The following is a 13,635-nucleotide window of genomic DNA, read 5'->3' on the forward strand; positions in this document are numbered from 1 at the left end:
CCCACTTGGGTTGTAGCCCACGAAAGCTTATGCTCTAATAAATTTGTTAGTCTCTAAGGTGCCACAAGTACTCCTGTTCTTTCTCCTTATAGTGTGTATAGTAATACCCATTGTTTCTCTTGTGTGTGTGTGTGTGTGTGTATATATATATATATATATTCCTACTGTATTTTCCACTACATGCATCCGATGAAGTAGGCCGTAGCCCACGAAAGCTTATGCTCAAATAAATTTGTTAGTCTCTAAGGTGCCACAAGTACTCCTGTTCTTTTTGCGGATACAGACTAACACAAGCTGCTACTCTGAAACCTAGTGTAATCATGACAACCCAAGAGACCAGGGACTGATACCTGAGAGATTGAGAGGGTAAGAGACTTTTAGTCAGATTTTAAAATCTGGGTTTTATGGGGTGTGGGGGAATTGTTTTTTGTTTGGTGGGGAGAGGTTTAATACCCATTTAATTCCAATGACAAAAGAACATTTTGGAGGAAGAAAAACATTTGTTAAATATTCTCTCATCTCTACAATCCAGGCATGAGAGCTCACACCACACATCTCTAAGACCCCCAGGAAGTCATCCTGCAAACTCAGACTAGATATTCCTAATATTTATCAAGTGAAAAAACAGAATAGAAGAACAATACCAAAATGCCCTATCAGGAGTCTTTTTGTCCCAAAGAAATATAAAAGGTCACAAACCCCATCTTTAAAAAAATTCCTTTGAAAGCTACACTTAAATGCAATCCCAGATCTATTATATTTGGACCCAGTAGAGAAGGAGATAGATACAGAGGCAGCTGGCAGAAACATGGCTGGCTGCTGGAGACTTTATTATTCAGGTTGCAAAACTGAAAGCAACATGAAGTGAGGCTTTGCACTGAGGAGGAAGGGGGGCGTGTTCAAACATTTAAAGGGGCAGAACATCACAAGATCTGCACTGAAGGAGTTCAACAAGTGCTTTATATCTGACTCCTACTCTGTTTTAGCCTTTGACGTTCATCATAATCCACCCCTAAATGAGAGGAACCTATTTCTAAAGGGAAATGTAGCCTCCTCCAGTTTCACTTCAGAGTAGGGTGGCTGGCTGGTGGTGCTCTAGCAAGTTTTTTACAGCAGGTTTCACTTTCTAATTATCAGAGAGAGTGTTCCTCCTGTGACACATCAAAGGAAAGTCCAAAATGTCATTTTTAATCTAGCAACAGTGTCTTTCATAGAAAGTCATAAAATGTCTATGGCTTGATGGCTTCTGTGTCTAAATCTTCGCAGACTATGAATCTGTGGAGCAGTTTGATTTTGAGCATGTTTCAATGGTTGTTGTATGATGCAGCAGTGAAGGCTAATTTATTCACTATGGTAATTAACACCTCATGCATATTCATAATTGTTCATTAACAAAACAGAGAAGAAATAACGTGTGTGTCCCTGGCAGCGATCAGTGAAAAGACCAAAACCAGAGTTAAAAAGGAGCACATTCTTGAAGCGGATGCATATGTGGAATCTCTGACTGACTGAGAAGTGACCTTTCTCCAGGAGGCTAACTAGTATTCTGATTAGTTGACACCAGCTCAGAGTATTGAAAATGCTGCAGGTCATCCATGCAATTGTCAGGTGATCTCAATTGAGTTAATAAAACTGCTGTGTTCAGTTGGTCACATGTTGTTGAAATTCCATCTTCTGAGCTGGCTCTCTTAATAATAATCATATAAAAGATAATTAATAGCTATATTGTGTCAGCCTCTCTTTTTTTATAGTGAAGTTTGTAGTCGAAAAGCCAGTATTGTCCTTGATCAGGATGAAAGAGACACCAGTGTTCGCATAAGAGGAAAATGTAGTGTTCATAGGAAATGTTAAAGTAGAGCTGTGGGCACTGTACTTCCAAGTCACTTAATCTCCAAGCCAGTGTGATTTGTGTGTGTTTAACCTTCAATACATAAAACAAATGTACTAATAAAATTCTCAGCAGCAGTGATCTATAGAGTCCCATAGAGGACTGAGCTACTTCTGGGGCTCTAGTGGTTTGAGAGAGATGGAATAGAAAATCCATTTCTCCTTGGTCTTGAAAATTCTCGCTCTGTTAATTTTCTCTATTTACCAGCTAATTAGTTGTCTCCTTGACCAGCATCCTCGTGCTAAAGAGAAGGATTATAGAGACAACCAACCCAGGTTTGTCTTTGATGTGGGAAATTACTGTTTCACACTCCCTAAATCCATTACCTCCGTATCATTCAGGGCAGCTGGTGGTTAATTATATTTACTTATTTGTGGTGGTGTAGCACCTGGGGTCCAACTGTGGATCAAGGTCCCAGAGTGATAGTCATTGTATAAACACATAGCAAAAAGACCCTCTTCCAAAGTACTTCCAATCTAAGGATGAAATCCTGGCCTCATTAAAGTCAATGATAAACTCCCACTGATTTCACCTCCTGTATCTATTGAGCCAAATTCTGCTCTGTTACACTGGTGCACATCTGGAGTAACAATTAAAATCATTGGAGTTATTTCAGACTTGTAGCAGTGTAACCAAGAGCAGACTGTGGCTCGTTGTATCTGTAAGATAAATCTGAATTGAATGAATGAATAAGGAGCTGTTTTTTGTGTCTTGACACGTTGTTTAGGCTTGAGCCTTGAATTATTCTTCACAGTTGGTTAGGACTCTTGCATATTTATTAATGTTGTAAGTGTGAAAACCCCATGCCTTGGCCATTAGCCTCCTGAATGTATTTTTTCACCTTTCACTTATAATCTACCGTGTGTGGAAATAATGGCTATTTCAGCAAGAAGAACTGAATCTGTAAGTGTACTGGAGTCCAAAGGCTGCCCTTTACAGGAGCAGGAAGGTACTGAGATGTTTTCAGGATTCATTTGTTAGAAGGAGAGGTTGTACTTGAACACTTTCTACTGGGAGAGCTCTGGTAGGAGCTAGATATGTGCTGCCCAAACACACATGTTGTAGTGCCACTGAACTGCCCATGTCATTGTGAGCTCTGCCAAAGGAGTGGAAGCTCTTCTATACATTTATCTTCTCAATTGTAGATCCCATTGTGTACCAGGGATCCTGTATTGATCTCTGCAACGTCTGACCTAGCTGTCACCAGTATCCGCTTTCGAGGTGGCCAGTTTGATCTGCTGTGTGGAACCACGAGTACTGTTACTTGCTCTGTTAGGAGATGAGAACTGTCAAGCAGGAATGGAGATTTGCTGTTAGTGGTATAGGGCCTATGACACACACTTGATCAGTTCTGATTCATCTGGCAGAGGTGACAAAATATACAATTTATTTCTACATTAAATCTAAGGAATTGGAACAGTCTGCTCCTAAACTGACCTGCTCCCATCAAGGCAGTCTTCCGCAAACTCTTAGGCTAGGAGGGGGCTGTCGCTTTTAAGCATAGTTTAACTACTACATGGCCCATTGCTAGTTTATACTAGTACAGGAACAACACTGGCTGTCCACCCTACATTAGATAACTGGTTAAACAACCCAGCACAACAACTGGTGATGAGGGCCATCCATACAGCTGGGTCCTAGGCCATGACACTAACCAGCATGAGCTAGGAAGAGAATGTAACATGTTATGGCCGCTTAGAACCTTCCTGTCTTTCGGTGGTGGGTCAGGAAGGCCTTTTAGCTCCTTAAGGAATCTCCAAACTGCGTCTGTCTCCATAAGTGTCTGCAGGTGAGTTTGCTCCATGCTCACAGCTCTTGTGTGTAGCCATGGGGACCCTGTACTTGTCATCAAATCTTTTCTCTGTGATCAAGTGAGTCTTCATGAGCCACACAAATTCATGAGCAGCATAGTCACATGGTGAACCAAAGCCAGAGAGGCGGGGAAGGCGCTAGGACAGCCTTTTGTCTGTTGTGAAAAAGGTTTGGAAAAGAGAGGGCACATTACCCCTAACTTGGGCTCTACTGTGGGTAGTACTTGATCTGTCTATGTTCATGCAGGCAGAAAAGTGCACACACCTGGTTGGAGCTCGCAAAGACACTTTGCTGCTGCCAGTCCTTGCTGGCTGTGTTGGAACGTGACCTGTCCCACGCTGCCCTGTGTGTGCATGCACTGCAGTCAGAGAGAGACCAATGGCGCTGTGCTAGTACTGGCTCTTGCATTGTTAGGTTCCGTCCATTCCGACACCCAGCTCTGCTCTTGGACATTCACTACTGGAAGTAGCTTTTCTGAATGCAGATGGGACTCCTGCCTGGACCAGCATCAGGTTCTGCGGTCGGAGCAGCTAGTTTAACATGCAGTGGGCCTAATCCCTTCTCTGGCAGGGACTGTGCTCCCAGCCTCTGGAAGGTGCAGGTTGAGACTGGCTGCTCATTAGATGCACAAACAAAGGCTCATGTCTACCACCAAATGAATCCTTGCTGCAGAACAGCTTCCCCAGCTCCCTGCTCTAATTGCTATAGCAGATTCCAGGCAGATTTCGTCATCTCTGTTTTCTGCCTGACTGGGAATCTGTAAATAAAAGGGCTGATGGCAGAATAATGGGAGTGCTGGACAGTGCAATGCACAGCAGCACTTTCCAACATCACGAGAGAGGCAGGAGGGGAACGGGGGGTAGATGTTGCTGGAATGAGAAGGAACCTTGTAGATTCCTGAGTACCCCCTGACACACACAGCTCCTAAGGGAGACTTGGGACCATGGCAGTCTTTGGGAGGGAGGAATTAGGAGGTCAGGGCAGAAGCAGGCTTTTCTAAACTGAAGTCTGTGATAAATCGCTTTGGGGCACCTCTGCGTACAAAGGGAGTGAGGAACTGATGGGGGTGGTGAGTTGATAGAAAGTCACTGACACAAATAACTAGTGGGCATGTATAAAATGCATTGGAGCAAGGCAAACATGACCAAAAATGGCCTAAGTTAATGAGGGCATAAATGGGAGAATGTGTAAGGTCAGCAGGGAAGTGACACCATGACGTTTGCGCCTGACAGATTTTTAGCAAAGAGCATGATGTGTTAAAATGGGTCGTCTTGGGCTAGTGGTAGTGTGGCTGAGGGATTGAGGATAGTGAGCTGAGCATTATCTCTGGGCTGTACAAATCTGCTGGTCATTTGAGTTCTGGCTCCTCTGCAGCTGCAGTTGCTGGAATTTCTTGGAGGTCTGTTCCTTTCTGTAGGTAGCCCAGGATAATATACAGTAAGATAGTTGACTGGACAAAGGACCAGGCACACACTGGCTTCTGAAAACAAGGTTAGCTCCAAATGCTAGTGATCCCAGGACCTACAATGCTAGATAAAGTTGGAACTGTCTCAACAGGGATGGTAATTATGTCTCAGATTTGGTTTACTGTTGCATGAGTTTTGAGTCTGCCTCTGTGGCCACTTTTCACTCAGAAGGTCATTTCCAACATATGCACTTTTCTGTTGCAAAATAGTCTGCAAATGCCACATAATGATCCCACATGTGTGAAACCCGCCTGCAGTGTCCTGGCTTTCCCAACCTCTCTGTTGTGGAATCTTCTGCAAGCTGGGATCTGGAGCTGAATGAAGATCTGTTCATCAAAAAGCAGCACCAAGTGTGTGTGCATGTTGTCTTGTCCTTTTATTTCACATTGTGGAGGGGGCTACTTTTGTCAGTGAATCCAGGACATCCCTCCCAGCTTAATAGGTTTGCTAAACTTCTGCAAGTAAATCCCAGTCTGAAGTTCACTGAACTGAAGCCTTTATTTTCTCTAAAGAGAGTAGACTGGTTTATCTTACAGACAACTGCAAAATATCCGTAACTGGTCATGAAGCCCATTTGAATTGTACGGGACAGAGTATGCTGCTTCTGCAAGGACACAGGCCTATCTCCCCAGATGAAAGTAACCCCCAAGCACTGAACACTGAAGCAAAATCCCATCAGAATCGGCTGGTCCAAGATAATTTCCCGCCCAGTTCATCTGCTGCACCGTTTATAACAGTTCTGATTGATTTGACCTGACATTTAAGACTCTTAGGCTTTACCCCTGCATGTAATTAAAGCAAGAAGACAATGACCGACACTGTCTGAGCTTTGGCTGGCGGGAAGGAGTATCGGGATTTCTTGGGAGTGAAATACTGTTGTACGTTTTTAAGCTGCGCTGTCTTATCAGAGCACATCATGGATACAGGGATAGATCATTCCAGTCTGATAAAGGGGCCCTTATGGAAAATTCAGTTTAGGGTGTGACTGTCTCCTTTTCTCATAAAGGACTTCAATGGAAACTGTAATAAAAGGGGGGTAGGTCTAATCCCCGGGGGGCTGACACCATCAGCTATCCTTAAGCCTACACAAGCATATTAGACGCTTTCAGTAAAGGTCTGTCGTGCATTTCACTGCTTTGCCTATATGGGAAAATGCAGGAAGGAGAGGGATGAGGGAGTATTAACAGCATTGCAAGCCTCTCTCATTCCTAATACTCTGCATTTACATAGCACTTGACAAGTATTAGCATCCCACCCCGGCAGGTGCATAAGTCACGAGAGTCTTCCCAGTGACAGAGGGGTGGTGACATGGCCAGGAACAGCCACAGGGAGTCTCTGTCAAAGACATCATTACCATTGGAGAACTCCAGGCTGCCAGGTCTCTTTTCCAACCACTGACTCTTGCTTTCAAATGATAATGCATCTGGCTGAGGTCTGGCTAGAGTGGCACAGCCCTGTTGCATCTCACCTGAGCCCTTGCTAATAAGCTAATGTGCTTACTTTAAATGCAAAGAAACTTCTCACATCAGTGGCCTATTTTCCCCTCCTCCTTTCTGTATTTTTGTATTGTCACTTGCCAGAATATGATATGCAGGCTTTCAGCTTTGAGGCCTATGTGTAGGGGGGGTCACCCATAAATACACCGAATCATCTGGGAAATTACTGTACATTCCCAGTTTTGAAGGGGGCTCTGACTGCACCCAATACACTTCCCTTGAATTGGCAGCTGTGGGCTTTGTGTGCCCTTCCCAGGGTGAAAAGTGAATTACAAAAAGCTCTTGGAGTCCCCTTCCTACCCTCAACATCAAACAGCCTACTTCTTGTAAGAATGGCCATACTGGGTCAGACCAAGGGTCCATCCAGCCCAGTATCCTGTCTACCAACAGTGGCCAATGCCAGGTGCCCCAGAGGGAGTGAACCTAACAGGTAATGATCAAGTGATCTCTCTCCTGCCGTCCATCTCCACCCTCTGACAACAGAGGCTAGGGACACCATTCCTTACCTGTCCTGGCTAATAGCTATTAATGGACTTAACCTCTATGAATTTATCTAGTTCTCTTTTAAACCCTGTTATAGTTCTAACCTTCACAACCTCCTCTGGCAAGGAGTTTCACAGGTTGACTGTGCGCTGTGTGAAGAACAACTTCCTTTTATTTGTTTTAAACCTGCTGCCCATTAATTTCATTTGGTGGCCCCTAGTTCTTATATTATGGCAACAAGTAAATAACTTTTCCTTATTCACTTTCTCCACACCACTCATGATTTTATATACCCCTATCATATCCCCCCTTAGTCTCCTCTTTTCCAAGCTGAAAAGTCCTAGCCTCTTTAATCTCTCCTCCTATGGGACCCGTTCCAAACCCCTAATCATTTTAGTTGCCCTTCTCTGAACCTTTTCTAATGCCAGTATATCTTTTTTGAGCTGAAGAGACCACATCTGTATGCAGTATTCAAGATGTGGGCGTACCATGGATTTATATAAGGGCAATCAGATATTCGCCATCTTATTCTCTATCCCTTTTTTAATGATTCCTAACATCCTGTTTGCTTTTTTGACTGCCACTGCACACTGCGTGGATGTCTTCAGAAAACTATCCACGATGACTCCAAGATCTCTTTCTTGATTAGTTGTAGCTAAATTAGCCCCCATCATATTGTATGTATAGTCATATGGGAGAGGAGAGATGGTTAGACAGACAGACATCTGGCTTCCCTTTCTTCCCATCTTCTGGCCGCTTCCTGTACAGCTACTCAGGCAGGACAACCCTAGATCCCATAGGTCATCTTCGCCCTCAATCTGCAGTTTGATTGCTCAATGGAAAAATGGCCTGGAAAGTGAGTGCTGAGGGAAGACAAATGGGGACTCCCCTACTTTGTTCGCTCACCAATGACAAGTATCTCCACTGTTTGGCTTGGCAAATGTACAGCATCTTGGATGGAGGGAAACAACAAAGACAAGTCTGGTTTTTCATTAGTGAAGACAGCAAACATGCTTTCTGTTCCCCTTAGCCCCACTCCTTGCCCAATGCCCTGTGTAACCTCACCTGGATCAGCTAGATTTGCAGTTCTGTGGGCATATCCTATCACATTTCTGGGGGGTAGAATTGTTTAGTCTGGAAAGGGCCTCTTTCTCTTAGCCACAACAGCCTGCTGCTAATGGGTAGCAAGGTCTTAGGAATGGGAATGAACACAGCCCTCCCTCAGATCCAAACCTCCTAAACTTTGGAGAATCTGGATTGAATAGTGGGAGCTGAACCCAAGATTTAATTCTGAGCATGCCCAGATTCTGGGAACCCCTGTCTGAAGCAGAGCTTCCGCTTGGTCCCATAATACCCCAAGCCCACTGTGTGTCTCCAGCATTATCTGCTCCTCCTCATGGCCTCACCCATCACTGGCTTCACTGAAGCAAGAAATCACTCCTTTCCCTTTGAGGCATAGTGTGTTTGGCCAGTGATTATTGGGTTGCTCTTCTTGTGGTCAAAGACTGTGTGTGAAATAGGCTAGTTTGGAACATTTATAGACACAGCTTCTGCTCACTGGGGTTCTGGCTAAGAAAAATACATTCCTTGGGAGTGCGGGATGGCTGGAATTGGGAGCAAAGCTAGCTCCTTGGTGCTGAGCTGTAAATCAGTGCAGGCTTGATAAAGTCAGCTGGCCTGTGGTTAGTTACCTTGGTATGTAGCTCACCTCTGCCACTTATTTTGGTCATAGATTCCCTTCATATCAAGGGAAATTGCATCAAGTTTATCTATGGAAAGGGTAGAGAAAACATATGTAAACAAGTGTGAGCAGAGATCCATCAGGTTGGTTTAAGAGTGCGCACGTTAAATGGATGATTTAGCCAAATAACTAGAGGCAGAGGTGTAGGAGGGGTGGGGAATGCAAGAAGAGGAAAGATGGCAAGAGGAGGAAGAGAGAGAGAGAGAGTACCCAGGGAGAGAGGCATCTTTCAGGTATGAAGAACAGGAGTACTCCTGTTCTTTTTGCGGATACAGACTAACACGGCTGCTACTCTGAAATGCCACAAGTACTCCTGTTCTTTTTGCGGCTACAGACTAACACGGCTGCTACTCTGAAACCTTTCAGGTATGAAGGTCTCAGGCTCTTTTGGGCTTTAAAGGTCAAAACTAGCCCCTGAAACCACTCAGCAGAGAGTGCAGATCTTAGAGCACCAGTATCATGTGCTGCCAATAAAATACTAACTAAGTGGCCACTGCATCTGCACCAGCTTCATCCTGGGAATGGATTTAAATTGATCTTATTGCAATAGTCTCTAATCTCACGGTGACGCAGGCATGGATAGCAGGAGCAAGGTCTGTGGCTGAGCGGAAAGGTTACAGCCTCCTGGCCAGGCACAGATGGGAGAAAAGCCAATTTGTTCTCTGATGTAATGTGATTGCCCAAAAACAACTGGAGATGTAACAGCGCCTCTCAGCTGTGAATGCAGATAAATGCCTTCCAAAGGGGAGCATGTATTATCTCCCCCGACTACAAATAATTAATCCAATGCCCATGGGAGGAGGCTGGATATTTGTGAACAATGGCCAGTGCAGCCCTATTAATACTGAGATATCTACTGTGTACAGTGATTAAGGGAGGACCCCATTGGGTTCCTCCGTGCTGCTAGCCCAGACTAACAAGAAGTCTCCTTTCTCAACAGGAACATCAGGCTCTGAAACTGCCAGCGGCTGTTCATCATTCCCCTGTGAGAACGGGGGAAGCTGTGAGGATTTGGAGGGGAGCTACAGGTGCCTCTGCCCCCAGCAACCAGTGGCATATATGGGCACAAACTGTGAATTCCTCTACTCTGAGTGTGCTGTGCACAAATGTCCCCCGAATTGGATATGCAGTGAAACTGCGGGACTCCTGGATTATGAATGCATCTGTAGGCCTGGCTTCACAGGTACTGAGTGTAGTGTTAATATTAATGAGTGTGAGAGCAACCCTTGTAAAGGGCCTCATTTTGAATGTGTAGATAGTGCAAATGGATACATCTGCCAATGCCAAACGGGACCAAATGGAGAAGGCTGCCGCACTGAACTATCTGTGTGCTCTAGCCACCCCTGCCAAAATAACGGGACCTGCATCGAGGGTGCCGGGATATATACCTGCAGCTGCCAACCTGGTCACACCGGGGCCCACTGTGAAGATAACATCGACGAGTGCGCCTCCAGCCCATGTCAGAATGGAGCCATCTGCCTAGACAGGGTGAATGAGTATAACTGTTTCTGTGTGCCTGGGTTCCAAGGAAACCGCTGTGAAATAGACATCAACGAGTGTGCATCCCGGCCCTGTAAAAACAATGGCACCTGCCTGAATGAGATGGATCACTATTTGTGCAAGTGTGTCCCCGGCTATACAGGTACCTTTCACGCTCACGTATTAGTCTTTCAGTTGGGTTATTTATTGCTGTTTGTGCAGCTCCATCAATGCAACTGCTTGTGGCAAAACCAGCAAAAGACACAGTCCCTGCCCCAAAGAGCTTCTCATCTCTGCCTTTTTGTTACAGCTGTGAGGCCGAGCCTCTGTCTGATGTCCCGAGCTTCTGGTGTGCTGGGGAGCGCGTGTGTACTAGCTTAGGCCTGGCTGTCCCGAAAGAGAGGGCTTGGGTTCCTGGGGGGATGGTCGAGGGATGATGTGGATGTTGAATGGTTTGGATTCCTGGGGTTATGGGATGGGGAGGGGGTTGAGAATTGGTTTCCCAGCGGTGATGTTGATGTGATTGGCTTTGGTGAAGGCATGGTTAAAGGGACGCGCAGAGAGAGAGAGACATATTTGTCTTTAGGAAGAATAAGCTTATTGGAGTTCAGGGGTGTAACTAGTCTCTATCAGACTGGCCCAGGGCATTTTGTCCTGTCTTTCAGGCGTTTTCCAGGGCAGGAGGCTCTGGGGTGGAGTAGCTATTAGTTGTGGATTTGTTTTTCCAGCTCTGTTAAACCCTGAGAGTATTTTGCATATGACTCTACTGAGTTATTTCTTCGAGGTTCAACTGTGCTGGTGATGACTCACTGTGTAATCTGCACCTGTGAGTTATCTGCAGAGGCAGTGGCGCAAGGGTCTCCTCTCCCCCAGCCCAGCTATCAGAATGGAATGCAGTCCATGCTGCAACCACCTCCCCCTGGTACCAGCCGGCACATGACCTTTCCCAGCCTTACCCATTGTCACAGGCTACAGGCGTTTCAGGAGTTATGTTGCTATAAAGGAATGTGGGGTCACTGGGCTACAGATTACAAATGGAGTGGGGAGTTGTTGCCTCTCAGGCATCCAGTCACTGACTGAGTCACACTCTGGTGAAATGCAGAGCTGGGGGAAAATACCCACTCAGGAGCAGGCTCTGTTTAGGGCTTAAAATGACCCTTAGATTGAGAGTGTAAAACACAACTCAGTGTTTGCCCATCAGTTTCCCTTTCACTTCCCTGCCATTCCCTAGTTCAGGACTGTGAGTTCCCCCAGAAGGAGCTGCTGGTGTCAGTAAGGGGTAAAACAGCCTAGGGTGCTGCAGCACCATGTGCTGTTCTAGGTGACTTTGAAGCTGGACATGAGGATTTGCATCACGGCCTCTTGCCCTGGTCTTGCAGCCTCCTAGAGCCACTGGTCCTCACAGGCTGAGCATTTCCTGGCACTTGCAGCTGAAATTTTGGAGAGGGAAGTTTTGACGTGAGGATTGACAGGTTTTGATCTGGCAGATTATGGGGCCCACATTCCTTTAGGATTAGGGTGGCCACGTCTGCGGCATAGTGAGCCTCTGTCAGAAGGAGGATTAGATGGATTGGCAAGTGCCATTTTAGGGGCTTACTTTGAGGGGTGATGTCAGGCTATGGGCAGTTCATTGAGGTGGGAAAGTGGCAGGATGGTTGCTATGGGATCTCTCACAGATTTCCTTTGATGAAATGACATTAGACAAAGATAATGGATACGTTTCTGCTGTGATTAGTGCTATTAATACTTAATGAATAAGACCATTACTATTGCTAGTACCACTATAACTAATACTTTGTACTTCTCCAGCACCTCCCTTCTGAGGACCTCAAAGCAAATTACAAACCTCATAATACTTTTGGGAGGAGGGTAAAGGATATACAGTGATCACTTCACCAACCACTGAAATGCAACCGCCTCTGTGGTGGAACACAGCAGCTATGCAGCAATGCAGAATATCATATGTAACCCAAACTGTAAGAGGAACACTGTGCCACAGAATGTAAATATCAACGGTTGAACTTGGCCACAACACTGCAATTCACACCCTACCACTTCCCCCTACCCCAAAATAAAGCATTATGGGATTTTTGTAATGAATGTAAGTGAGCAGGACCTTGGTTTTATGTCTCATCCGGGAAGTGTAATTCATTTGCTAAATGCTGATGGAATTAACTAATTCAATGAAATCAAATATAAGTTTATGCTAGAGATTCACAACTGTTGCAAACTATTCTCAGTTTTGTTGATTTAAAAGCAAAACCCATAAGTCGTCCCAAGATAGACTTGGCTGCAAATACTAATAAACTAAGCATTTCTTAGTATTTGCATGCTTGTCTGCTGTCCGGGAATTTATAAATTGTCATGTCTGTATTCTAGCAGAGTGGGTTTCATATCATTGCTTTTGTGATTCCCAGCTCAGAACTCCCACCAAGTCCATAACATGGATGTTTCTCTCTTTTGTAACAAAGGTGTAAACTGTGATGCTGAAATAGATGAATGTGACTCAGACCCTTGCCAGAATGGGGGCACGTGCACTGACCACATTGGGTTCTACACCTGCGCTTGTGCACCAGGTTATGAGGGAATCCAGTGTGAGGTGGACATCAATGAATGTGCAAGCCAACCATGTATCAACGGAGGGATATGTCATGACCTTGTTGACAGGTGAGGGATGCACGCTGCTGTGGCCATTTGCATTTCAGTGATTAGATATCTGACATGAGCCAATGAGATACCTGCCTGGGGTAAGTCTATTGACTTCAGAGCATGAAGGATGAATTGGGCTCAGTGCTCTTTAAGCGTTTCCTCCTCCCTCCCCCACTCTGCTTGCTATTATTTTTTTGTTAAACTGAAGTTATTCTAAGAGCCATTCAGTGGGGCTGTTAATGCCAAAGGACTCCTTCCACTAGCAGAGTTCCCAGAGATGCTTGAAAGAATTCCTGTTACTGTCTCTTATTGCTCCGCGATGAAAATTATTTGCAGTTTAAATGAGCGGCCACCCTCCTTGACTGAGAGCATCCCTGTTTCTGATCCTTGCCTTTCATGTGCACTATGTAGGCTCAGAGGCTGACCTGCCTTGCCACTAATTTCTTGCAAGGATGCTCTGTTTATGGAGATCGGACCGTCTCTTCTCTCAGCCCATGGGTGAGGAATTCTGCAAGGTGGACATGAGGGTTAGCAAGTTGGCCCCATAAGCTTGTTTGCTCTTACCTTGGAGGGGACTGGGCATTGGGATTGAAGAGCTCTTGTGGTGGTGTTTTGTGTCCC

General features: G+C 45.3%; 1 protein-coding gene across 1 annotated transcript in view; it reads left to right on the forward strand.

Moving 5' to 3' along the window:
* The window catches only part of CRB2 (crumbs cell polarity complex component 2), a 53,333-nt gene that overhangs the window by 10,794 nt on the left and 28,904 nt on the right, over window positions 1-13,635 (forward strand). Inside the window, exons 2-3 of the mRNA XM_024211161.2 lie at window positions 9,827-10,528; window positions 12,837-13,032. Of these exons, the coding sequence (XP_024066929.2) occupies window positions 9,827-10,528; window positions 12,837-13,032 (898 nt within the window). The remainder of the gene's footprint in view (window positions 1-9,826; window positions 10,529-12,836; window positions 13,033-13,635) is intronic.

This window comes from Terrapene carolina, unplaced genomic scaffold (assembly GCF_002925995.2).
Source record: "Terrapene carolina triunguis isolate 2854851 unplaced genomic scaffold, T_m_triunguis-2.0 Scaffold238, whole genome shotgun sequence".
Lineage (NCBI taxonomy): Eukaryota > Metazoa > Chordata > Testudines > Emydidae > Terrapene > Terrapene triunguis.